This window comes from Syngnathoides biaculeatus, chromosome 14, assembly GCF_019802595.1.
Source record: "Syngnathoides biaculeatus isolate LvHL_M chromosome 14, ASM1980259v1, whole genome shotgun sequence".
NCBI classification, from domain to species: Eukaryota; Metazoa; Chordata; class Actinopteri; order Syngnathiformes; family Syngnathidae; genus Syngnathoides; species Syngnathoides biaculeatus.
In genome coordinates, this window is record NC_084653.1 from 21412121 (window position 1) to 21439836 (window position 27716).

Here is a 27716-nt window from a genome sequence, read left to right on the forward strand (position 1 = left end):
ACTTCATGTTGAAATACAACAGGATAAAATAGTGGAATCGTACTGCGCATGTGAAGCAGGGTGAGTACTTTATACTTGGAAAGATCACGAGTAATATCATTGCCGTCTTTACAAGTGAGTTAGGTTCGATTTTCTACATTTAAACTATGGTGATTAACTGAGTCAGTACCGTAGTCATCAGATGAAAAAGTTTGACTTGGCTCGTAATTGAACCCAGTGCTATGTCTTAAAAGTCTGATGTGATCCAAATGGGCAAATAGATATTTCTCTTGCATGACATCGCGCATTTTACGTATCACTAACCCGACCCTTTGGCATAAAACATGACACTCTTCATTTTAACCTACCCGGATAGCTTTCATCAGAATTGCACGTTCCCCGAGCGCATCTGAGAACCATTTTCTTCGTAACATTAACTTTTCCAAGCGCACGCTACTGACAACCAGCATTGCTTGTGGGACAATACAGCGAGAGGGGCGTGTCAAGTCCAGGGGTTAAGACAGTGCGGCTATCCGATTGGCTATTATTGTACGAGTGATTGACAGGTCGGAAATGTCCATCGCAGGGCCTCCCAAATACGGTTTGGCGTGACGTCGCAACACCTCAGGTGACGCTGCCAATTGTCGAGATGGCTCACAAGTGTGGACATTTCCCCCAAATTTTCCAAATATTTGAATCCAAGAAACAAAGCCGCTCCTTAGTTTCTGCTTGATATTTGATGTGCGATCACTGCTTTACAAGTCAAAAGATTACCAAATAGTATAGAAAAAAGACGTAGTAAATAACATTCCGGCATTTCTGGACTCACAGATGCCTGTTGTGTAATATTGTTCGATTCAATCAGTACCTCACGGAGTGTCGTTCCAAAGCGAACGTGAATTCAATCTTTGTCCCGATAGAATTTTTTTTTGTTTCCAGATCTCCCGTGGACTCTCATTATAATCGTGCAAGTCGTCGCGGCGTAGCGGCCGGTCAGCGGTGGGCATTTCGCTTCGCGAGTGTGGTGATTAGCACCGTAGTGAGCGAATGTGTGTGCTGTCTTGTCATCTCACAGACATTTTTTTTTTTTTTTTAATAATAAACATTCTGTTCAGTCTTGCGCGAGGGGCCATCAGACCTGCTGTGATAGCGCCGGCTAATGATCCAGTCTGACAGAAACAAACCGTACAGTTACACACAGTATATACTGTATATTCATACAGGACCATAAATAAACGGGTGTGCGCAAGCAGCCCATTTCGCACATGAAGAGACACCCTAAGTAATTGCACACATATCCAATCCCTAATGAATTTTGTAAGCACACTTTTGAGGGGTGGGGTAAATCAGTGTGTTTATTACAGCACATGTTACATGCACCGCTAACAGCGTCACAACCGCAACGCACCGGGTTGTCTAATTAATCAAACCTTGCTCAAGGGAGGGATGTTTCACTTCCTTTGTGACAGGTGCAAAAGGAATAAATTGCAGCGACTGCCCCCGAAAATGCTTTGTTTTCGCTCCAGTATGTGACCCACGGTGTTCAAAGGGAGAATAGAAAATAGACGGTGTTGTGGGATTTAAAGGAGACATGCAGTAATTTCCGGCCTTTAAGCCGTGACTTTTTTTCCCCACACGTTTTCAACCCTGCGGTTTATGCGGGGGTGTGGCTAATTTGTGTATTTTTTTTTTTTTTACAGACGCAAGGGGGCACTCTAGCGGAAAAGGTAAGAGTGAGACCGGTGGAATACATGTGCCGAGGAAGTGACTTTTACCGGTCCGGCCCACTGATCCATACACATGGAGCGCTATGTCGATTGGTTGAAGCCACTGGCCGCCATCTTGGTACTCCCAAAAGGTGTGGAGGACAAGGTTTACAGGTTGGATTATGGCAGTGGTTTTTTTCCTCAAAGTTTGACATGTAGAATTAAAACTGGTCGTGTGAGCTTGATATTTTTTCCGTTCTGATAGCATGAAGGACATTTAATTCGACTTAGTAAGCCAAAAAAGACCAAGTGCAAAGGAAACACGTATAAGACCGTGACTACCAAGAAACCTTGCATATCCCTCCTAAAAAAAATTCTGTAGAAATTCTATAGGACTTGGGTCCTAAAGTTCTTTAGAAATTCTTTACAAATGTTCTATAGAAAATTTTTAACAGGGATTACCTAGGGCCCGATTTCCGTGACATGTTAACTTTTCCCAAAATACGGCGTGAAGCACTACCATCGTAACATAGCAAAAAAACCCAAGAATTTTTTTTGTCATAAAAACATTAAATTTTAAGTCAGTCAGATATATTTTTGGAAATAAGGACTCGCAATGGGAACATACATGCTAAACGCATTGTTCATTTCTTGTCCCTGTGAAAATTTAAATTTGTTTCCTCGCATTTGAAAATCTAATTCAATTTGCAGAGTTCTGTATTATGAAAATCATCAAACATTTCACAGAAAATGTGTTTTCTTGCTTATCCACTGATGAAGTTTGGGAAAATATTGGCATCGCTTTTTCGCCTATAAAGGTGAAGCAGAGAGTGAACAGTGAACAACAAGCGTAAACAAAACTTTGTTCAAGTGAATTTAGCTCATCAGAAAAGTAAAAAAAGAAAAACTTTACAAACTTTAACAGTGTCAAAGTAAATCTTTCTAACTTACCTGTGGAATGTTTTCTCACAGCCACGAAACTGGTGATTAACGCAGGTCGGCATGGTTGTTTTGGGAGCATCAAGATGGCGGACGGCGACTTCAGTTTTGGTGGCCAATGAGCCATCCAGTCTTTTTTAGATGAGTAGTCCGGTTCTGTTAGCGCTGCGCTAGTGTGTTACTGCCGTGAATTTTACCGGTATGTTTTTTTTTTTTTTTTAAACCGGCCCTGTTAGCATTAGCGTTAAACTCTCTGTGAAACGTCTTTCTTTGTAAATATTTCGTGTTTCAATGTGGGCACTTGCGGCTTTTACACAGCTGCGGCGTATGTATGTACCAAATGGTATTTCCTTTACAAATGTACTGGGCGAGAATTATAACCAGGTGCGCTCTGTGGGCCGGGAATTACGGTAATATGGGAAAGTCAGCATGGTGAAGGACTGACGACAGCGTCCACCTCACAGTTCTGAGGTTGGGTGTTCGAATCTCCGCTCAGGCCTTCCCATGCGGAGTTAGCATGTTCTGCTTGCTATCACATTCCAAAAATATTTTCGTTGAAAACTCTAAATTATCCATTGGTGTCAAAATGAGCGTTCATAGCTCTTTGTTTCAATGTGCCCTGCGATTGGCTGTCGACCGGTGGAGGGTATTCCGTGTCTCGAGTTTTTATTTTTTATTTTTCGTCTCGGAGCAAAAAAAAAAAAAAAAAAAAAAAAAACACCATACCAGACAGCAGGGAACAGTTTTTTTTTTTTCCTGGTATGCAGCCTGCCTAAGTGCTTCCCAAGTGGACGCCGCTCCCATTAGCTTTTTTTCATGCAAAATGTATATAATTATATTCATGTGTAAGAAGCAGATTCAAAGGTTCAGCTGAATGAGCGTTGCATTAGTGAGACATTCTTCTGTAAGACGTGCTGCTAAAATACGTGGAAAGTAATTGAAATGTTTCTGAAGTTTGACTGGTACATTACTTTAGCGTAAGAGCTCGTCCAGCGTCGCGGGAAAAACACACCCTGGATTGTCTATTATAAAAATATAACACTCCTATTAAAATATGAGCCTGATATTGTATTTAGAAATCACTTTGGTTGACTGAAAACAATAAGCAAGGTCGTGTCAGTTTCTATGATCGACAGCAACGGAGCTCGTATAACACAGGTGTCAAACTCAAGGCCCGGGGGCCAGATCCGGCCCGCCGCATGATTTTATGTGGCCCATGTAGGCAAATCATGTGTATCAACTACTGTGATTTTTTGTTGTTGTTGTTGTTGTTAAAATCGCTACCAAAACTTCCAATTGTCATATCATCAATGATGACCTTGAGATTTTGCAAGCATTTATGTATTACCAATCATCAACTATAGTTGAAAAACCCATTACCTTTTTTTTTCCTGATTAGTTCATTAATATTATGTGTAAATATGATAGGCCGATTAAAAATGTTTATGGTTTCTAAGTCCTAAGTACAATGTGGCCCACAACAAAAATGAGTTTTACACCCCTGCCCTATAATATGTGTATAAACTACATATGATGGAACAATACTGTAGGATAATATACTCATGAAGTCGTATCCTCCATTGACCGTAGTTACTATGAATGATATGTTTGGTGAGCTTGATAGCGTAGTCCGCTGTAATGATATCAATATATTAATGATAAACTTAAAAGTTACACTACACTTATTTGGAGTCCCAGTTTGTAAGCATGTAATAACAAAATGGTGCGTGCCTGTGTTTTATCATTGTTATGGATGATGAATGAGATAATTACCAAAAAGGCCTTCTCTAATCTTTCAAGTGAACTGTTATAGAAACGATACATCAAGTCAATATTAGAGTTGCCCCCAACGATAGGGCAGAGCAGTACTCAAAAGGACATCTGCTTTACACTGCTATAACTACGTTATTTAAAAAAAAAAAAAAAAAATGACTGGGTTTGTGACCTTGGCTGAAACAATCTTGGGATTTTAGGTGAAATCTTGACATTGTCGGGAAAAAGTATTATCATATTTTCCGCACTAAAATGCCCACCTGAAAGCCTTTAATTTTCCCAAAAGCCGATGGTGCGCCTTATCATCAGGTGCGCCTTATATATGGATCATTATTGGCCCTTTAGTGCAGCTCCAGCTAATGGATGCATAACGTATCCCCAGCCTCAACTGTTGCGTCGATTTTATGCGCCTTATATATGAAAAAAAGTTTTAATATTGGCCATGCATTGAAGGTGCGCCTTATAATGCGGAAAACACAGCCACTCAATTGGCTTTCTTAAAGGGAATTGAAGGACAGCAATGCGCCTTTTTTGCTAATATTATTCATTTTTTATGCTGAATACGAATCTTAAATCCGTTATGAAGGACACATTTTTATTTTTCAATTATCCGCAACAAATGATCGCAAATTGCTGGATTCGCCGGAATAAGACGGAAACGAAGCGGAAACAGCCGATCGATCAGGGGCGTGACGTAGGAAGTTGTGACAATGACACGGATCCCGTAGGGAATTCACTGGAAGAACGATGATGAGTTTTCCCATAATTCGAGCGATGAACATTATTCTGAAGGGAATACGAGCTTTATGAAGGCGTTAAAGGTTATCAATTTGAGCCAGTTAGACGGCACACACGTTCGAATCCGAAGAAGCAGACACAGCAGTCGGACCCATCGCGGAGGATAAGCATCGTGTTGGAAATATCGACTGGTAAGCGTTTGTGAAGTTCTTGTTTGGTTTAGTTAGTTGTAAACCGATAAATAGGAAAGGCTTCGATATCCTGAATGTATCTACAAAGTTTTCGGTCTTGTTTTGAAATTATGCAAACGCCGTTTATTTAGTGATTTGGTAGGCGACAACTACTTTGCGTGTAAAATGCTTATTATTGCAACAAAACACACAGAAGCCGATAACGTAGTCCAAGTTAGTATATTTTCACCAATAAGTAATAATATAATGCTGCTTTTCTTTCGGCTTGTCCCATTAGGGGTTTGCCACTGCGTGTCATCTCAGATGAACGCTCGTATTTGTTTGGCACAGTTTTGATAATAATCCATCCATCTATCCATTTTCTTCACCGCTTATCCTCACGAGGGTCGCGGGGAGTGCTGTAGCCTATCCCAGCTGTCAACGGGCAGGAGGCGGGAAACACCCTGAACTGCTTGCTAGCCAATCGCAGGGCACAGTGAGACAAACAGACGCACTCACAATCACACCTCGGGGCAATTTAGAGTGTCCAATTAATTAGTTTTAGTAATAATAACAAATAAATCATTTTTACAGATTGGTTTTATCTTACAATCGCTGAGGAATTCTCGAAACAAATGTTTTTGTTTTTTTTTTTAACGGCGTGAATACAAAAGACTCCCAGGTTATTGCCGTTCCAAAAACAGCCCATCCCAGAATTTGTGACGTCAGAGGTCCGCCCACGAAATGAGTCGTTTCGCAGGTATGAGAAACTAGGTCAAAGTTCGCAGACTTTAATTCATAAACGCTTATATTTTTGGGTAAAAACATCGAACAGGATATGCATTTTATGGAACAGTTGAACATATATTTTCGTCGAGATAAGATCATTTGCGTTAAAAATTACACATTCCATACACTTTAAGGAGGACACGGGAGAGCATTTGGAATGTATAACGTTAAAAAAAAAAAAAAAAAAAACTCGCCTCTGTTGGGATGCAAAGGAGTGTTTTAGAGGATAAAAAACACACACAAAAAAAAAAATGGCATGTTGATGTCATAGGTCCCAAAAGCTGCTGTACCTCCCGTTTAGAAATATCCAATCCAAAATCTGCTCAGTGGGCATCTCCCAGATTAACTCCATGGAAAAAAAAAAAAGATCGAACGCAAGTGTCAATGGAACCGACTGTAACGTAGGATACGCACATCTCTTTCCTGGATGCAGAAGTGGGTTATTGATCGACACTTTCTCCTTTATATTTACTCAAGTAATTTATGGCATACATTGTACTTGTCAGAGTAGTTTTAATCCATCCTCCCTTTTTTTTTCACTTGAATGATGTGAATGAAGATACTATTATTTTTCGTGATCTTTATCGCGTTTTCAAAATGTAGTGCTCCGTGGAATAGAACCAGAACCAGCAGCTCAACCACAGCCCATCAATACAAACTGCAGATTGTGCGGCCAAGCCTGCAATACCATAAAAGACAAAAGATGATAACGGGAGAGTCGGCCCTTCTCAGTCTTTAAAAGGGACCCGTTATGGGAAATTGACTTTCTTGAATCCAGAAAGTTTTTGACCTTGCAATTCCCATTGTCGTCTCGTGCTCATTTCATCCCGAGAAATCAAGTTTTCATGACAATCTGAGTTAGAAGGAGCTACATTTTATCTTTGTAGACCTAGAAAAGGCCTATGACAGAGTACCAAGAGAGGAACTGTGGTACTGCATGCGCAAGTCCGGTGTGGCGGAGAAATATGTTAGAATAGTAGAGGAGATGTATGAGGGCAGCAGAACAGCGGTGAGATGTGCCGTAGGTGTGTCAAAAGAATTTAAGGTGAAGGTGGGACTGCATCAGGGATCAGCTCTGAGCCCCATCCTGTTTGCGGTAGTAATGGATAGGCTGATAGACGAGGTTAGACTGGAATCCCCTTGGACCATGATGTTCGCAGATATTGTGATCTGCAGTGACAGCAGGATGCAGGCGGAGGAACAATTAGAAAGATGGAGGAGAGGAATGAAGATTAGCCAAAGTAAAACAGAATATATGTGCGTGAATGAGAGGGGCGGAGGAGGAAGAGTGAACCTCCAGGGAGAAGAGATAGCGAGGGTGGATGACTTCAAATACTTGGGGTCAGCAATCCAGAGCAATGGTGGGTGTGGTAAGGAAGTGAAGAAACGGGTCCAAGCGGGGTGGAACAGTTGGCGGAAGGTGTCTGGTGTTCGATGTGACAGAAGAGTCTTCCCGAGGATGAAGGGCAAAGTTGACAAAACAGTGGTGAGGCCGACCATGATGTACAGATTAGAGACGGTGGCAGTGAAGCAGAACTGGAGGTGGCAGAAATGAAGATGTTGAGGTTCTCGCGTGAAACAGTTTGGATAAGATTAGAAATGAGCTCATTAGAGGGACAGTCAAAGTTGGATGTTTTGGAGACAAGGTTCGAGACGTCGATGGTTTGGACATGTCTAAGGGCGAGACAGTGAGTATATTGGTAGAAGGATGCTGAGGGTGGAGCTGCCAGGCAAAAGGGCGAGAGGAAGACCAAAGAAATGGGACAACCACACACACACACACACACACACACACACACACACACCACACACACACACACACACTCTCCCCCTCCCAAAAAAGGACTAAAAGATATTTCAAAGAGTCCCACTGTTTTGTAACTACTGCTGGGCAACGTTGTCCAGTCAAGCTGATACTTGGCACATTATACTTGCCTTGAGCTGCAATAAGTGACTGGAAAGAGACTGTGGGTCGGCCTGTATTCTGTATTATATGAAAAATCAAGAAATATGACGGTTTTTTTTTCCCCCCAATATTACAATACATCCTACTCCCTGCATCCCAATGATGTGTCGCCTTAGCCTGACATGCTAAAGGATGAGGCTCTTAGAATGTGGCAGGCTGGGGGGGGGGGGGGCAGAGGACGTCGACTGTTCAAGAGTGCCACCTAGTGTTGACAAGATAAATGACTGGCTGAAGGATTGGCCCAGGGCCCACGTTCATAAATCAATGCACTCAGAAGGAGCAGAAACTCCCGTCCAACTACATTTTGAGTCCCCGAATAATTGTAAAAATGTTGAGGCCGTGATGGAAACGTACTTAATAAAATATTTGGGGATTTTCTTGCCCCTCCACCCGAACTATTTATTCCATTAGTCGAAATGTGCCACGGCGGAACCTCCACTCTCTCCAGCATCCATCACTAATCATTATTGCATTTTAGCGTAATTGCGCTTTCCTCCGTTGCGCGCGCACACTTGGCGGGGCCCCCGAATGCCATCATTTTCTTTGGCGGGGGCCAAGTGAGAGAGCCAGAGTGAACGTTTAACAGAGAGAGAGAGAGAGAGAGAGAGATATGCATAGCCAGCTCCTTTCCGCCACCAATCAAATTACTTGACCCAGCCGCAATACATCACTGCCAGACTGTTTATTAAACAAAAAGCCGTGATTAAATTATTAATGACAAAGATTAATTAAGACGCCGTGCAACACACACACTTCAGACAGTTGCAGGCAGGCTAAGACCCAACGGAAAAAAAAACAAAAACACGTTTATCTTTGGCGATCATTTCAAACACACACACACATGTGGTTTGACACGAGGTTTAAGTCGATTTGACGTCCGTGACAGCAACAGCGGCAGCCGTCAAGCAGGGTTCAACGCCACGTGCCGGGGAGCTTGTCGTCGAACCCGGGGGTTTGTTTATGGAGGTGCTAATGCTCCTTTAATGGTGTGTTTGGGTTAGCATCTGCTGCAGCGAAGGGCAAAGTATTGCGGTGCGTTTGTGGCAATGTGTGGTTGAGGTGAATTATTTCTTTAATACTTTATATCGGTTTATATAACCCGATACATTCGGGATTGTATTCTTGATTCATTTTCTAATTAGGCGTCGTGACTTCCCCACACGATAGAATGCCTTCCATAACGCTGATCATTATTAAGCCCGCCGCACACCGTCGCTACGTGGCGGAATCGGACTGAAGAGTCTTGAAAAAATTGGATTCGGCGACTCTTGGAGTCATCACATCTATCGATGAACTGCGACCTATAAACTGCGGCCCTGAATCAGATTTTGAGACTTTACATACAGTGTACTGATCTGTCTTCTTCTTTTTCTTTTGGCTTGTTCCGTTAGGGATCACCACAACATGTCATCTTTTTCCATCTAAGGCTTATCTCGTGCATGTTCCTCACTAACCCCAAGTTGCCCTCATGTCCTCCCTCACCACATCCATCAACCTTTTCTTTGGTCTTCCTCTCACTCTTTTACCTGGCAGCTCCATCCTCAGCACCCTCCTACCATCAATACTCCCTCTCTCACCTCTGAACATATCCAAACCATCAAAGTCTGCTCTCTCGAACCTTGTCTCCAAAATATCTAACTTTGGCTGTCCCATTTCTAATCCTTTCCAACCTGGTCACTCCAAGCAAGAACCTCAGCCTCTTCATTTCTGCTTTCTCCAGTTCTGCTTCCTGTTTCTTCAGAGCCACCGTCTCTAATCCGTACATCGTGGTCTGATTGTTGACCCCAAGTATTTGATGTCATCCACCCTCGCTATCTCTTCTCCTTGGAGCTTCACTCTTCCCCCTCAGCCCTTCTCATTCAAGCACATATATTCTGTTTTACTTCTCTTTTCCAGTGCCTGCCTCCATCTTTCTAATTGTTCCTCCACCTGCTCCCTGCAGATCACAATATCATCTGCAGACATCATGGTCCAAGGGGATTCCAGTCTAACCTTGTCTGTCAGCCTTTCCATTACTACGGCAAACAGGAAGGGGCTCAGCGCGGATCCCTGATGCACTCCCACCTTAAATTCTTCTGACACATCTCACTGCTGTTCTGCTGCCCTCATACATGTCCTGTATTATTCTAACATATTTCTCTGCCACACCAGACTTGCGCATGCAGTACCCCAGTTCCTCTCTTGGTACTGTCATAGGCTTTCTCTAGGTCTACAAAGATACAATGTAGTTCCTTCGGACCTTCTCTGTACTTTTCGACGAGCATCCTCAAGGAAAATAATGCATCTGTGGTACTCTTTCTAGGCATGAAACCATGCAATTTGGTGAGGTGGCTGTGGCGTTTTTGACCAACTTACTCAATAGAATATGAGCGGGAGAGAAGATGGCAGAATGGAGGAAAAGTGTGCTCGTCCTCATTTTCTGATCTGCATTTTTTTTTTTTTAAACCAAACTACGAAAACATGGTGCAATTGTCAAGGAAGAAAGAGCAGAACCAGGAGAGAATGTGGATGTTTTGAGAGGCCGAGTTTGACACCCCTGATCTTAACGGTCCAAAAGTGTGAATGCGAGTGTGAATAGTTTGTTTGTTTGTGCCCTGGAACTAGTAAATGACCAACACGGGATTTGGCTCACCTCTCATCAAACTCAACCTGCAAAGGCCGTGACGATGGAAGGTTAAAAGATGGAACAGTGCCTCCCTGAGATGTCTATGCGCAATGGGGAGTTTCCACCGTGGCCTCCAAAGTCTTCTTGCCCGCCACACTTGATCACCCAGATCTACGGCTCGTGATTGCTCTCGGGGTGAGTCGCAAGACACTCGTCATAAAAGAAAAAAAAAAAAAAACCACGCCATAAAAGAGCAGTAATGGGTGTGTGTGAGTAAAAGATAGAGCATATTTGCATTTTCCGCATGAAGGTGGGTGTTTATGCGAAAAGGCAAGCTCAATGGGCCAAACAAGTCACTCAGCACATTATAGCCGAGCGCTCTAAATTACAGCGACAACAAAGGCCGTAAAGGCGTGCGCGGCGCCGTAAAGCACCCAAATCATTAGCGCAGCTGCTTAATTGCCTGACCGAGCCGATCCTGACGCTCGCACGCTTTCTTCGACGCCGTGTTCTACACTCGCGTCGCGTCACGGCCGCAAACAAACAGAGCGAGGCCGCGCGCATCCGCGTCCTCCCCAAAGTGGCCGTAAAGAGCCCGTGATGGATGGAAGGCCTCGCTCGTTCGGCGCAATCAGTCAAGGAGACGAGGTAGCGTGGCGATGACGCCGTTTGTTCGGAGACGAATTCATCACGCCGCAATTAGTCTGCAACTCAACAACCCCGCAGTCTCTTTATTACTTTAACATTCAGCTTGTGCCGCTCCCGAGCCTTTGGCCCATTAAGCCGACGGTGGTCCGGATGCTTTGTGGTTGTCCTGCCGCTCGTGACGGATGATCATTGACATTTCAGACCCGCACTAATCAGTAAAGATCCATAGTGTGTGCGTCTGAGTGCGTGTGAGTCATTGTACTGGGATGGGAACGCTGAAGAACGAAAGCTAGGGAAGATTTTTTTTATGGGGGGGGGGGCTGACAATTTGATGAAAGTCGAGTTGAAAGTCAACTCGTAGAAAACAAGTTATTTTTTCAATGTTTTTTTTTTGCACCAAGGACCGAGAAAAAGTAGTTTTATGAACCAGCATAAAAATACAGTATATAAAAACAGAAATTCGCGTCAAAAGTCGAGTTGCTAAAGTCATAATTTTTTTTTTAGTACAGTGCAGTGTTTCCAAACTTTTTTTTGCACTGCACACTGGTTTGACTTAGACATTTTTTTCTGAACTGGGATACAAACAAATAAAAACCAACATGAAAACTGCACCGTTACACTAAATGTAGTTGTTGTAGTTAGTGAGAGACTGGCGCTGTTTTCTCTTCGATAAGCCAATCTTATCTTGTGTTACAAGACGTAAAAACATCCATCCATCCATTTTCTTTGCCACTTATCCTCACGAGGGTCGCAGGGAGTTCTGGAGCCTATCCCAGCTGTCAACGGGCAGGAGGTAGGGGACACCCAGAACTGGTTGCCAACCAACCGCAGGGCACATCGAGACAAAGAGTCGCACTCACAATCACACCTATTGTCACTAACCTCCAGTGCAGGGCTGGACCCAAATGGAGGACTCCAAGATGAGGACATGATGTTAGGTGTAGTTTTTATTCAAAGCTGTGGTCATACACGTGAAGGCAGAGGTGCAGAAACACTAGGCTAGGCAGGATCCAAAAGACATGAAGCGAGGTCTGATGACTCGGAGACAAAACTATGAACTAGGACTTGACTATGAAATATAAACTAAGATAGGACTAAACTGAGGTGGCACAGAAACACTGTGACAAGGATTACTCAACACTAAACTGCAACTCACTATCTCAGGGGACAACAAACTGGCAAATGCCAGTGACAAACTCCAACTTAAATACAAAGTCTAATTACAGTCCCAATGTGAAACAGCCGTGAGCAGTGGCCGCGCCCTTCTTGGCCGTGGTCCAACCTGGCTCAAGACACCTATGGGCAATTTAGTGTCCAATTAATGTTGCATACTTTTGGGATGTGCCCGGAGAAAACTCATGCAGGCACGGGGAGAACATGCAAACTCCACACAAGCGGGCCCGGGTTCTCAGAACTGTGTGGCCTTTACCAGCTGAACCAACGTGTTGCCGCATAAAAACATGTTTAGGCCCAATCGAGGCTTGGAGACCATTTTACACAACAGGATTATGTTTGCTTCTTCGATTCAATAAAAGAATCATAAAATGATTTTAGATTTAAAAATTCTGAAAAAAATATACATTTTTCTTCAGGAGATACTCATTTTTATTTCTTTATTTTTTAAAACAAAGATTTTCTTTTTGTGATTGTAATGAAGTGAATTTGACCCGCACTGCAATGGGAGGGTTAACCTCACTCACACAATTTATTGACTTTGTAAGCCTGTATAATTAATGGAATCATGAAATTCTTAACTCTAAAAGTAACTTTACACTGCTATAAATTACAATCACATTAACATACAGCTAGTATTATGAATAATTTAGCAAAATGTCATCCAAAGTTGATCTTTATGGCTTTTCTATTGTGTTGTACTAATACGTGGCAAATACTGGGTGCCATAAATGGAAATAACAGCTGATAATGAACAAAAACAAGCCTTACATTTTCTCCCTTTACTGACATTATTCAAACGCACATTACCTCAATGTGCATGAATTCCTTTCTCAACATTCCCCGTCCTCGACACGTCCAGTCGGTGAACCTGAAAGAGTTCCGTGTCGACAGGCCGTCCGACACGGCTTCCTTGGGCGCGCAACCAGAACCTAGAACAACAAGAGGCAAGCGCACGGACAAACAACAGAAAGTACTTCCATATGCCTCATAGTGTGCGGTTTGATCCAAGTCTCCAGGCTCACATCAGGCATCTGTCACAGAACTTTTCTCCACTTCGCGTGGTTTTCTCATCGGGGAGCGCGAGAATGTGGTGTCGGCCGTATAAACAGTTGACACAATATAAATCAACGCCACAGCGGTGGATGAGTGAAAATGTGGTGTGAAGTTTTAACCATTCAAAATGGGACCAAAACATAACCAAGTGATAACCGTCTTAATCCGGTAATCCCTTCAAATGAGGAAGATCATTTAGCAAATGTACACTGTCAAGGAGATATAACAGAAATAACTTCTGAAGCTCGGTAGATAAAGTCATATTTTCCTAAATGAACTTTGGAGATTTTGAAATTAAAGGTTCTTTAAGTTCACGCTTGGACAGGGAGCTTGCGCAGACCCAACGATGACATGTTCAAAATATCCTCCTACACTATCATGGGCGTGGTCTGGCCACTGTCGTGGGCGGTGCTTCCTGTGCTGGGCCACCTCGGACAGCGGTTACAGCTGTGTCACATTTGGGACATGAATGAACTAAGTACGTGTCATCGGCGTTTGGGTCAGTTTTTTGGGATCTTGCCTAGCCTAGCCTTTTGGTGCCTCTGCCTCGTTTTGGACTGCCTTTTGGTATTGACCTGTTTTTTGGAATAAAACTACTCTGAACATTATGCCTTTGCCTGGGAGTCCTGCATTTGGGCCCGCACCCGTGCCGCTGGTTCATGACATACACAACACAAATAAACCTAACACGGTTAACTTTCACATTTTTACACCAATAACAGTTGTTGTTTTTTTACATGTTAAATCTTTCATGGGAACATCACTGTGAGGAGACCTATTCGTCATTAAAATAATATCATAAAAACTGTAGCCAGGAAGTTGCGAACAAAAACACAAGCCGCGATAAAAATGTCTTTACTGTTGGTGGGGATGATAAAGAGATTACTTTGACTATAAAACTGGTGTATGTTGAGGTACGATCTGCTTGTTTGTCCTATGAGGACCATAACTTATAAGTGTCTGCTTGGAAATTGTGTGCGTGTGTAATAGAGCTCAGTGCTCTCTGCAGTTTAGTAAATCAATACTGCGGGACACCATCTAAGTTCTGTCAAACAAAATGTGTATTCCTGTGTATGGTATGATTTCACTGAATATCAAGCCAGAGTGAAATTGAAAACCAGCGACCAATCGAGCAGGATTACGACTCCAACGCGTACGCGGGCCGTCACCTGATCAATCATCGGCGTGATTTGCATTTGAAATCTGTGACACGCGCTTGCTGGTAAAAGGGATTCCCGGGCGTCGCGTCAAGCCTTTTCTTTTTTCGGCCAGTCAGCACTTACGCGGTCACTCGAGCATAATGAGTGATGAAGGGGCATCAACGGCAGCCACGGGTGACGTAGCTTTTAATGACAGGCTCAAGGGTGGATGGCGTGATGGAGCGCTTGGCCATGTCACAAACAAGATGGTGACAATGCTAATCTGCGACCGAGCTCAACTGTAAAAGAACTGGAAGTGCTTAATATTTCTCCCCTCGTAGCAAGTGAACTAAATTGTCTGACACGGCCTTGCTTGGTTCTAATAAGTCTTGTTTACTCGTAAGAAGAAAGTTGTTACTGTTGTTTGTTTCCCATCAAGATGATTTGTGAGCGTAATATAAAAATATCACCTTGCAGGGTTAAAGGGGGCTCTGTTTATCCTCCCTGCAAGTTGCATCCCAACGCCAAAACTCCAAGGAGCAACAAATAATTTGGATTTGTCAAGACACGCAAAACAAAGATTTTTGTTTTTGTATGTTTACAGAAGGCGGTACCGTCTAAATTCACTAGGATAAGCTTTTGTATGAATGTAGTTTTAATGCTTTTTTTTTTCTGCTTTTACTTGAGCATTTTCTGTTACTGTCCGGCTTAGCGCATCAGCCGAACAGTTCACAGTTCGTGATTTTGGGCCTTCCTATTCGGGTTTTATATTCTCCTTGTTCTTGTATGGGTTTTCCTTGGGTACTCCTGTTTTCTCCCACATTCCAAACACATAAATTGTGCTGAAATCTGAGTGGGAACTGTTAGAAAATGGATCGGTGGGTTTGTGTTTAGATCCTCTGTGCTACATTAAGCTAGCTAGCTACTTGTGTTCAGTGGCAATTCCTTGGCATATGTGACACGTGCAGCTGGCTAAACAGGGCGGCATTGGGTTCGGGGAGATATGCCACCCCCTCCCAGAAAAAAAAAAATGCATGAAGATATGACCTGATAACGCCGGCATCTATACAGGGAGTCCTCGCCCTAGAGCTGAGATCCGTTCCTACAGTAGCGACTTAACTCGAATTTCGACTTAAGTCGGATTCTACCATTAATGTTGGAATTTATATCAAAATACTTTGGACAAAAAAACAAATAAATTGAAATAAACAAGATGCTGTACTTATCATTACTGCTGAGAAGAAGGAGAGGCTCTGTGCTTAGCTATTGCGAAGGAACCTGGTCCTCAATCGTCTCCATTTCGACAAGTATCAAAGAACCTAGTTTTGTGATCATCGAATCCGACATGGGAACAGAACCCTTCACACGCGCTAAAATACGGGCTTTGTCTTTAATAATTGTCACCACGGTCGACCGATTGAAGCCTTGGTGGTGTGGGTGTCTCTCCTTTCTCCAATCGTTTTATGATCTTGAGCTTCATTTCCATGGTAATGGATTTGTTTTGGCTGCAGAAGTATTGCTACAAGACACAAGTTTCTTCTTTGGGGCGACAATGTCTAAAAATGAGGGCAACAAATGCAAGGATATTCACAGCGCACACAAACGGAAAAGAATTATTAGCCTGACAAAATGGTGGACGGGGTACGGGCGTTGTAAAGTCGAAGCGTCTTGGGTCGAGACAGTCTTAACCAGAGGACTCCCTGTATGGGGAAATCAGCGGCACTTTGTGAGGGAACCCAACTAGGAGAGATGCACGCTGAAATGGAATCAACAGAGTTTTTTGTTTTGTTTTTTTGAGGGGGGGGGTGATTTTCTAAATGAGCACGATGAGCGACGATTTAGCACATCCACCTCTCAGTTCACAAGTCGAGGATTCCAATGCGGGGGACCAGCCTTCCTGTGTGGAGTTTTCATGTGGTCTCCAGGTGCTCCGGTTTCCTCCCACGTTCCAGAACTCATGCAGCACCACTCTAATGTCAATTCTGAGTCCATTTGCGGGGGCTGTCTCCATTTGAGTTTCTCTTGCGACTGGTTGGCATCCAGTCCAGGGTTTAGCCTGCCTCTCGTCAGCAGGGACAAGTTTCAGCACTCCTGGGACCCTAATGAGGACAAGCGCTCCAGAAAATGGATGGATGAAAATTATACAAAGGCAAAGACCTTTTTTCATTTACTGATGAGATGACCGTACTTCATCGCGAGGTGTGTTTACGTGATACCGGCGAAGCCGTGCATCAGCATTTATTCACCGAACGATTTGCAACATTGTATATTAAACCGCCTTTTTGTCTACGGATCTGCAGTAGTTAGCGTGTTTTGGGCAGTGACGCACAACGAAAAAAACGCTGACACACCGTGATGGATAAAGTGAATCATCAATGGAAATTCCAGTCATTTCTGAGATGATTCACGATGTCTCTTGGTCACCCACGTCAGAGATCATACTTAATGTTTCCACAGACCAACTTGTGCTTTTCCTATTTGCCGCATTGCAAATTGTATGAATTTGTGAAAGTGAAACTTCAGCCTGGTACACACGTCGACTTGTGAACATATTAACATTATCATTATTATTATTATTATTATTTCAGGACACAACTGTCCTTAATCTAACCACACTATTTGTGCACAGCTCTCATTGTGATACTGTGGACTTCGACTACTACAACAACAAACTGTTTAAACCATATTTTTCTGACCGGGACAAACAAAATTGAACATTATTATCTTTGTAATAGCCCAACACGTGATACAACTTTTGTAGTAGATATTATATCTTATTATTCCATCGTGCCTCTGGTAATAACGCTGTGGTGATAAACTCTATTGTGTCAAGTGAACAAAACAAAGTCGCAAAGGACCAACAGAACCCCAACAAGCTTTTAAAGTGGACTCATTTTTATATATGTCATATCTACAGTACATTACAAAAAAATAAATAAAAATACAGAATTGCTCACTGAATTTTAATGCTTTCATTACTTTTAATTGCTGGACGGCGAGGATAAATAACACCTTCCCATTAGTAAAAAAAAAAAAAACAGTCCAGTTTAACCACCCACTTACGTTATCTATTGTTCTAACTTGATATTTTTAATACTCAAGTAAATCGAGGAAAAAAAAAAGTTTTTGAAAATAATTTTGCAAACCACAGCAATTATTCATGTTTCCATGTATTCAGTGTAAAAAAATTAAGAAATATTCAATAGAATCAACACCAGCAGGACAAAGAATATTTCAACAGCAGCGATCATTGATTGGAACAGCAAAAAGCGTCTTTCAAGCTGCATCGAGATGAGGCGTAAGCTGCAGCTTTGAACAAAATGCGATTGCTGTAGCAACACATCCTGTTCCATATGTCCACATCCTGTCCCGTGAATAAGAATAATAACAACAATCTGTCAGAAACAACCGAGCACGGAGAAACGTGCCGAAATACTGTCGGAAAATAGCAGCTTTGCAGAAAAAAAAATGCAAAATTGTGATTTCTCTCATTGCCACGAGCCATCCCTCCTTGCTACAGTTACACTTAAACATATCAGTGCAAGGCATTCTCGAAAAAAAAAAACAAACAAAAAAAACACATTGACAAATGACATCTCTATAAATTGTAATCATCCCTACTAGTTTATGTCCAAAACATGACCAAATTTGCCAGGCTGCATGCATTTTCATAGCTGCGTATCCTCACAAGGGTCACGGGGTGTGCTGGAGCCAACCCAGTGGCCACCGGGCAGGAGGCGGGGGACACCCTGAACTGGTCGCCAGCCAATCGCAGGGCATATGAAGACAAAAAAGCGCACTCACAATCACACCTAGGGGCAATTTAGAGTGTCCGATTAATGTTGCGTCTTTTTGGGATGTGGGAGGAAACTCCGCACAGGCAGGTCAGGGATTGAACCCGCGACCACAGAACTGTGAGGCTAACTAACGCTTTCCAGCTGATTCCCAAACGTGTCAACATGACAATGCGAGCAGAACTAAACGCACGGGAATCGGACACCCTCCGACACTTTTTGCGTACGTTTCTGTACTGGAGTGTAGTTGAGGGTTTCTGATCTTGGCTGGCCAGGGTCAAGATGTAAAAAAAAAAAAAAAAAAAAAACTCACCTGACAATCTGACTAATAGAGAAATGGAGTCAAGATGAGAAGAGCGATGGAATACCAGAGGTGGGCACGACACCTCACCTCCAGCCTCGCCCACCGTGATCACTCCGGTGGATGAAGTCAAATTTCAGTATAATAGATAACATCCTTCCTCTTATTCTGATTCGGAAAATGTAAACATTTCATGTCAGAAATCGGCATGAAACAGGTGGGGGGTACAACGTTGATGACAGAGTTGCAAGTACAGTGAAGAAAATAAGTATTTGAACACCCTGCTATATTGCAAGTTCTCCCACTTGGAAATCATGGAGGGGTCTGAAATTTTCATCGTAGGTGCATGTCCACTGTGAGAGAGATCATCTAAAAAGAAAAATCAAACTATATTTGTGTGATACAGCTGCAAATAAGTATTTGAACACATGTCTATCAGCTAGAATTCTGACCGTCAAAGACCACCTGTTAGTCCGCCTTTAAAAGTCCACCTCCACTCAGAGGGGTAATGGGAGAAAGTTTTGTGGTCAGATGAGACCAAAATGGAACTTTTTGTTCATAATTCCACTAATCGTGTTTGGAGGAAGACAAATGATGAGTTCCATCCCAAGAACACCATCCCTACTGTGACGCATGGGGGTGGGAGCATCAATCTTTGGGGGTGTTTTTCTGCACATGGGACAGGACGACTGCACTGTATTAAGGAGAGGAGGACCACGGCCATGTATTGTGAGATTTTGGGGAACAACCTCTTTCCCTCAGTCAGAGGATTGAAGATGGGTCCTGGCTGAGTCTTTCAACATGACGACGACGCGAAGCACACAACCAGGAAAACCAAGGAGTGGTTCCGTAAGCAGCATATCAAGGTTCTGGCGTGGCCGAGCCAGTCTCCAGACCTAAACCCAATAGAAAATCTTTGGTGGGGGCTGAAACTCCGCATTTCTCAGCGACAGCCCCAGAAACCTGTCTGATCGAGAGAAGATCTGTGTGGAGGAGTGGGCCAAAATCCCTCCTACAGTGTGTGCAAACCTGGTGAACACCAACAGGAAACATTTGACCTCTGTCATTGCAAACAAAGTCTACTGTACCAAATATTAACATTGGTTTTCTCAGGTGTTCAAATTCTTATCTGCAGCTGTATCACACATATAAATCGTTAAAAAAATCATACATTGTGATTTCTGGATTTTTCTTTTTAAGAGGATCTCTCTTACAGTGGACATGCATCTATGATGAAAAATTTCCAAGTGGGAGAACTTGCAATATAGCAGGTTGTTCAAATACTTCATTTTCTTCACTGTAGTTAATGAGATGATTTTTAGCACTCTACACAAGCAACGTTGTGTCAGGTGATGTGTAATTATAAAACAATGCCATATTTGAATTCTGCACTGTATATCTACCCAAAACAAAGCCAAGAGACGAAGCACATTCCCTCGACTTAATGGCAATATTTGGTATTTTTCATCTCACAAAATTGCAGATCACATTGCAGTTCGGATCATATCGCGAGAAATGAATTCCATAGTTGTGTTTGCAGCCAATGTCGATTTGAAGGAGATGCCTCCCCCCTCACCAAAAAAAAGTCTTGATGCATCAATTCCGCTTACCAGCCTCTTACTTGGTTTCCATTTGGCGGTTTGACAGACCTGAGCTCCACCATCTTAGCTCTACTTAATCTGGTAGAAACTGGACATTGTGACGTAATCCTCCTCCTTTTGACAGGCTCCTAACACGTGAGGCGTCGAGTCTCCGGGACTCGGCGCGGCGGCGGCCACCAGCGGCGAGCTCGAGCTCCGAAGGCTGTCGTGCCCGCCCGAGCAGCTGCTGCTGGGCGAGGTGGAAAATTCCAATTCTTCCGTGCTGATGCTGCAATCTGAGTTTTGGTTGTTGCAGGGGTCGCTGGTCAGCATGATGTCACTGGTCGCACGATGGATAGCAAGAGGTCTTTCCTGCTCAAACGCTTCGACCGTCGGGTAGATTTTCAGCGCACTGAACTCCTCTGGTTTTAAGTTGAGTAGAAGGGCCACCTGAATACAACAAAATGCGCACAAGAACTGTGATTCAAGTTGCATATAAACATGGACTTTAGTACTACAGTGCCAGAAACTGTACATTTACATTATTTTCCTGGCAGCCAAGTCGGCCCGGTTTACCAAAAAAAAGTAGTGTACCGATTTGGGCCGTGGTTGTTTTTGTTAGTTTTACTACGGCCGAGTAAGTTTTTCATCCAGACAATGACCTCCCATGGACATGACACTTTAAAAATCATCTTGACCATTCACTGGAATCCCGGCCAGTCACATTTGCCCATCCCATCTCCTCGCATGAACTCATGACCATTATCGATTTGTTCACCGTGGCCTAAAACGGGGTCGCCAGGCCCGGCCGGCGGCAGCGTAGTGTAACCCAAGCCTTATCCTGTTCAGTTTTATGAGTGAGGTGGGAACTACCCCGGCTGGCTTTGGTCGAGAGTTGCCCGCTCTCTGCTGAATTGTTGATCATAGGACACAGAGAGACAAAGGACCATTGAGAACCACATTCACACCTATGGTCAATTTAAGAGTCTTCATTTAACCCAAATTGCATGTTCTAGGAATGTGGAATGGACCCCCCCCCCCCCCCCTGTACAATGAGAGAGCCAGAAGGAAAGATCGGCACCAGCATTCAAACCCTAAAACATTGCCTGTTAGATCCACCATTTCAGAAACATCCATCAATTTTCTAAGTCACTTATCCTCACTAGGGTCGCAGGGAGTGCAGGAGCCTATCCCAAGAAGCAGGAGGCGGGGTACACCGTGAACTGGTTGCCACCCAATCGCAGGGCACATGGAGACAAACAGCGAGACAAACAACCGGACTTATAATCACACCGAGGGGCAATTTAGAGCGTTCAAGTACCGTATTTTCCGCACTATAAGGCGCACTGCATTATAAGGCGTACCTCCAATGAATGGCCTATTTTAAAACTTTTCCCATGTATAAGGCACACTGCATTATAAGGCGCACTGTCGGCTGTTGAGAAAATTAAAGGATTTTAGGTGCGCCTTAAAGTGCGGAAAATACGGAAAAGTGTCCAATAAATGTTGCATGTTTTTGGAATGTGGGAGGAAACCGGAGTGCCCGGAAATCCCACGCAGGCACCGGGAGAAGAACTCCACACAGGTGGGGCCACGATCGAAACCGGGTCCTCAGTACTGTGAGGCCAACGCTTTACCAGCTGATACAGGAACAACCACACGTAAACCTGATTGTTCAGACCGGAGCACATGAAAGCAGGAGAGCGCTGTCAGTGGTTCTGTTTCTCCAAGTTGAACTCACTTGATTTGGTTTGCAGTTGTGCACCAGTGCGGGTTCGGGATGCGGAATGCTGGGCCACATGTAAGGAAATATTCTGCGGGAGAAAAAAAAATTTTATTTGTGAGACTTATCGCAGGAGCAGGTCCATTCAGAGATGCCTACTTTTTTTTCCAGAAGACCCCCAAGATGGAAGTGAGCACCAACAAAGAGAGGAGGCACACAATCAGCTTCCTTGTCACGTACTTTCTCTCTTCGTTCCGTGCCTGGACTGAAGATTGATGGAAGGCAGTTATTGTCTTCAATTTTTTGGAAAAGGGATGATGTCAAGAAGGTTGTCTCACCATCGGAAATGGAGAAAGTCAGGGGGTCGCTCCATTCGCTCCAGCTCCCCCTGTGAAAACTCAGCGGTATTGCTCTGATTTTGACCTGATATTTCAAGTCTTTTTGGAGGCGATCCATGCCGATGGCCATCCGGTCCGACGCCGACACGTTTTGAACCTGTGGTAAAAGCGTCGGACGGGAATCGCGCCGATGAATCGTTAACCGAGACGCACGCTTACCATGGTCTTGCGGGAGTTCCAAATGCGCAGCTGAAAAAGCTGATTTTCAACTTTCAGGTAGTCGTTCTGGTAAGGGGTCCGAATGTGAAACACGGCCTGATTTGACTCGCGCTTTACGGTCACGTTCCACACTTCGGGACTTCGAGGTTGGACTGCAGGGGACACGGGAAACAACCAAGTCACGATCTGAAACTCAACTTAACTTAGAAGTAAAGATGAAGCGACGCATTAATTTTACAAGTAGATTTACGAGTACTTTTGAGAGCGTTGCACTTTATTTTTGTAAGTAGGAGTTATTATATCATCTTGTTCGCTTCTTTGACGTAATACAATGCCGATTACAATGTGAACAATGTCCAGGTTTTGGTGTATTTAAGTTAAGTTGGAAATTGTGAGAAGAAAAACTACCAAAGGAACATCCAGGAACATGCAAGTCTCATATGGACGATTTAAATCTGAAAAATTGCTTTCATATGGGTAATAGTTTTAGAATCAAGTTACAGTAAAACTGGGGTCACCAACGCGGTGCCCGCGGGCGCATTGTAGCCCGCGAGGACAATTTCAGGCACCCGCGAGGCATGTTCTAAAAATACCACAGCTTTAAATTCTGTATCTGACTTGCTTATGTTATTTAAATTTTTAAAATACGTGTAATGTCACATCATACAAAAAATTTAAATGAAAAAAATTTATGTATAACGAACTATGACTGAAGTTCGCTGCAAACCAGTCATGCAGCCCTTCGTACAATCGGTTCTCATGAAGTAGCCCTCAGCCTCAAAAAGGTTGATGACCCCTGCGGTAAAATATTCGACGCGGACCTTAAATCAAACCCATAGAAGTTGAATAGTCATTAGAATCGCAAACACGGCGCACATAAAATGTGATTATTGGCAAATAAGACAGAACGCCCAGAAACCTACAGCAACAACAAAAAAATGAGTTGGAAAAAGTGTTGACTGGTAAAAAAAAACCAACATTTTTTCATCATTTTTTAAAAGTATTACTGCACCACTAGTTACTAGTGCTTCTTGAATTACATTTTCATACTCTTTTTGTACGGACTCACTCAACATAACACACGGCTCAAAAATGTATGCTTGAACCCCCAATGTATTATTTTTTTTCCCCACTGTTCAAATTCAAAAGAATTTGGGTCTGACTTTCCTCAATAGTTGCCTTCTTTTGGTAAACCAATTTTATTTGTGCGGTACGGTGGCCCAGCTGGTAAAGCGTTGGCCTCACAGTTCTGAGGTCTCTGGTTCAATCCCAGACCCGCCTGTGTGGAGTTTGCATGTTCCCCCCGTGCCTGCGTGGGTTTCCTCCAGTTTCCTCCCACATCCCAAACACATGCAACATTAATTGGACACTAAGTTGCCCGTAGGTGTGATTGCGACTGCGGCTGTTGTCTGTGTCAATGTGCCCTGTGATCGGCTGGCAACCAGTTCAGGGTGTACCCTGCCTCCTGCCCGTTGACAGCTGGGATAGGCTGCAGGACTCCCCGTGAGCCTCGTGAGGATAAGCGGCTAAGAAAACGGATGGATGTCACTTTTGGCTTCCTATCATAGCCCTCACACCATATTTTTGTATCTGACTATACATTTTTTTCACCCCCAGAGCAGGATTTCAGGCTATTTTCCCACTGAACTTTACAAGTACTGTACATATTCAAAAGAAAACTAAATACGTATTAACTTCAAAGGGAAAAAACAGTTTACGGATCCAGTGTAGTCTGATGAAGGGCTACCGATTTTCTTGAGCTGGACTGTTCTTCTGACGGCGGCCCCCCCCTTCAGCTGGATGGTCACGTCGAGACGAGCCAGGGGCTTCAGCTCGGCAGAGGTGATCGAATCTCCCGACGCTCTCAGGCATCTTAACTTCTTCTCTGGAGTGTTCTGGAGGGGCTTGGTGAAACTGGAAGTTGGAGATGAATCAAAACATACCTCGTACAATGTACGGCCGCCATCCTGTCGATGGGCCGATGCCAAAGTGTCAGCGCAAACTCGCATTTTACCAGACAGTCACGGACTCCACGGCGTCGTCGTCTTCGTCGTCCTCGTTCGTGCCGCCGGTCAGTTTGCAGGTTAGGCTGCATTCTGCCGTGCTGATGTGTGAGAGGCAGCCGATTCGGGCCTCTGGAACAAAAGACGGAGGGAATATTTCCGATCAAACTTTAGATTTGCTGAAGTAACCGTCAATGGTCGTGGTTGGGGGGGGGGGGGGGGGGCGGAGATTTTTCCAAGGAGGCCTTCGCAATCCTAACGCCAATAAACCAGCATGTGTACCTCAAAATAAGGAAAGAGTTTGACTTATTTTCAAGAAGAAAAAGAAAAGCACTGTAATAACAACAACGCTGTAATCTCGATAAGAAAGAAGATGTCATATATTTGGCCGGAGTGAAATCAAAATCTTGCGAAAATCGATTTTATTTTTGTATTTGTCCAAGATACAGCTGTAATCATGTGATTTTTAGATGTTTTACAAGGGACAAATCATATTTCCTTAAGTGAATTTGTAAAAATGGCATTGTATTTTGGGAGTATTATGCCTTTTGTTCTGGAAATGACACCTTTAGGAGTATTCGCTAAAAGAAATGGGACAATATTTTTGAAAAAAATGACCCCCCCCCATTAAAAAAAAAGATAATTTCTTTAATCATACGCATTTGACCTGGGGGTCCCCGGATCCCAGTTAGAGAACCACTAATTCAATCTTCTGAAAAAATCCTTTTTGTGTTTTTACTGTTATTCTATTACAAACATATCATTTGCAAATTCCAAAACCTTTTTGAGCTAGATGGTTAGGACACATTGTCTTACTGTTTACAGTTGTGCAATGGGGGGTGGGGGGGGGGTATTTCTTATTTCTGATGTTTTGCATGTATTCCATAACCAGGATAAATTCCAGTTATTGAATACCAACACATTGAAAAACATGAATGTTTCAATTGCATTACACATGACAAGTCGTCTCGGGTTGTCTTGACGTGGATAATGATAATTATAAAACACAAAAACAGCACAAACGATCATATGTTACATGACCGTTCGGATTATCATCAAAGAGCACATCAAAGAGCAATGCAACTATCTACAAAACATTGCACTAACCAAAACACAGACATTTTGATTATTTTCCAAATGATTTCATCTTCATTAGTTTCATTTTATCGATTTGTTCAGTTGGACAGCGTGAGTGTGAAGATGCAGCCGTCAGGTTGTATTGATCAAAGCAGGCTCTAAGTCTCACCCAGGTCTGGGTCGCCCTCTCCGCTCTGGGCCAGACAAGCCGCTGGCAGCAGCAGCAGCAGCAGCAGCAGCAGCAGCAGCAGCGGCGGCGGCGGCGGCAGCGACTCCGCCATCCGGCGGCCAAGAAGCATCTCGTCTGACGTCTCTTTCGTCTTTTCAGATGTTTTCACTGCGGCTGACACAACTTCTCGTCACAGGGGATAAGGAGGAGTGGAGAGGAGGGAGGAGGGCTTCCGACTGCGCACAGGATGTTCACGTCGCACGGCAGCTCGGCCAGCATCGTCTTTGAATTGTAAACAGAGATAGATCAGCTGGTACCTCAACTGGTGAATTCGAACGCCGGTTTCTTGTACCTTCCGCCATCCAATCGAAGACCGTTTATTGTTCGGCCCGGCACGACACTTTACTGGCATAGACAAACGAACAAAGGCATATTCGTAAATCATGAATTATTATTGTCTGACAAATTAGGTGGAGGCGGAACGGTGGGCTCAGCTGTAAAAGTGTCGGCCTCACAGTTCTGAGGTCCTGGGTTCGATCCTGGCCCCGCCTGCGCCGCGTTTGCATGTTCTCCCTGTGCCTGCGTGGGTTTACGCCGGGCACTCCGGTTTCCTCCCACATCCCAAAAACATGCAACATTAATTGGAGACTCTAAATTGCCCCGAGGTGTGATTGTGAGTCCGAATGTTTGTCTGGATGTGCCCTGTGATTGGCTGGCGACCAGTTCTGGATGTACCCCGCTTCTTACCCATTGACAGCTGGGATAGGCCCCAGCACTCCCGCGACCCTCGTGAGGATAAGCGGCGAAGAAAATGGATGCATGGATAGATAACTTCGATGATTTCTCACCTGGGTCGGGAATCACTGTCCTAATCTACAAATACTAGTCCTGCAGCAATTGAATATGTGTTGAATTAGTCAATCTCCTGATCAGCCTGTGAAATAATCGACGAATTAGATATAACTCTGTATTGCATAATTAAATGAAAAACTGTACATACGAGTTCCAGACAAATGTATTTCAATCAGGAAGACGTTCTATCGGGACCTTGCCTGTTGCTGAGTGTATTTCTTTTAGGAAAAACGTATATGTACAACATAAAAAATCCCATCAATCCATTTTCCAAGCCACTTATCCTCACAAGGGTCGCGGGAGTGTCGGATCCTATCCTAACTAACGTAGGGTGAAAGGGAGAATTGTGGCCGGGTAAAATGCTGAGTGACAAGTAACTCTGGGAAACCAACAGCCACGGTAGCTAGGGAGCAAAAAAGTCCATGTCAAGCCATGGTGGTAGGCTACGTTACATTAGCTAACACCGATACCTTGAGTTGCTGGCGGCTGTTTATTTTTACTTTACTGTGGATACATTATACTTTTTTAAAAGTCTTATTTAAGTGTGAAATGATCCCAAACTGTCGGCACGATGGATCAGCTGGTAAAGCGTTGGCCTCACATTTCTGAGGACCTGGGTCCAATCCCAGACCCGCCTGGGTGGAGTTTGCATTTTCTCCTCCTGCCAGCGTGGGTTTTCTCCGGGCACTCCAAAAACATCCGACATTAATTGGACGCTCTAAATTTCCCCTAGGTGTGATTGTGAGTCCGGCTGATTGTCTCGATGTGCCCTGCGATTGGGTGGCAACCAGCTCAGAATGTAACCCGCCTCCTCCGTTGACAGCTGGGATAGGCTCCAGCACTCCCTGCGACCCTCGAGAGGATAAGCAGCAAAGAAAATGGATGGATGATACTAGATTGCTTTCAGATTGCCTGTGCCACAGTTGTCATCTTCTACCTGTAAACGTTCAACTCACGAGGAGGCGCAGAGAAGTCTTTG

The 27716-nt window shown here is 43.8% G+C and overlaps 1 protein-coding gene and 1 long non-coding RNA gene across 2 annotated transcripts in view; both read right to left on the reverse strand.

Annotated features, from left to right (window-relative positions):
- The window catches only part of LOC133512329 (uncharacterized), a 32679-nt gene extending 20206 nt beyond the window's left edge, over nt 1-12473 (reverse strand). The window contains exon 1 of the long non-coding RNA XR_009798168.1: nt 12196-12473. This is a non-coding gene — a long non-coding RNA (uncharacterized LOC133512329). The remainder of the gene's footprint in view (nt 1-12195) is intronic.
- Nucleotides 12474-20134: 7661 nt separating this feature from the next.
- il7r (interleukin 7 receptor) lies at nt 20135-26068 on the reverse strand. The gene is made up of 8 exons (XM_061842226.1): nt 25886-26068; nt 24651-24771; nt 24384-24550; nt 22637-22788; nt 22418-22574; nt 22239-22344; nt 22098-22170; nt 20135-20806 (listed from the first exon to the last, which is right to left on the reverse strand). Exons 1-8 carry the CDS (start codon nt 26013-26015, stop codon nt 20447-20449), a joined length of 1266 nt encoding a protein of 421 aa, XP_061698210.1. The 5' UTR covers nt 26016-26068; the 3' UTR covers nt 20135-20446.
- Between the last annotated feature and the right edge of the window lie 1648 nt (nt 26069-27716).

What these genes read in the sequence shown, in the direction of transcription:
- il7r (XM_061842226.1), bottom strand. Translation starts at nt 26,015, where the DNA reads ATGCTTCTTGGCCGCCGGATGGCGGAGTCGCTGCCGCCGCCGCCGCCG. An exon ending in AGAGGGCGACCCAGACCTGG is followed by an intron (nt 24,772 to 25,885) that starts GTGAGACTTAGA and finishes CTTTTGTTCCAG; the next exon opens with AGGCCCGAATCGGCTGCCTC. An exon ending in GGAACTCCCGCAAGACCATG is followed by an intron (nt 22,575 to 22,636) that starts GTAAGCGTGCGT and finishes CTTTTACCACAG; the next exon opens with GTTCAAAACGTGTCGGCGTC.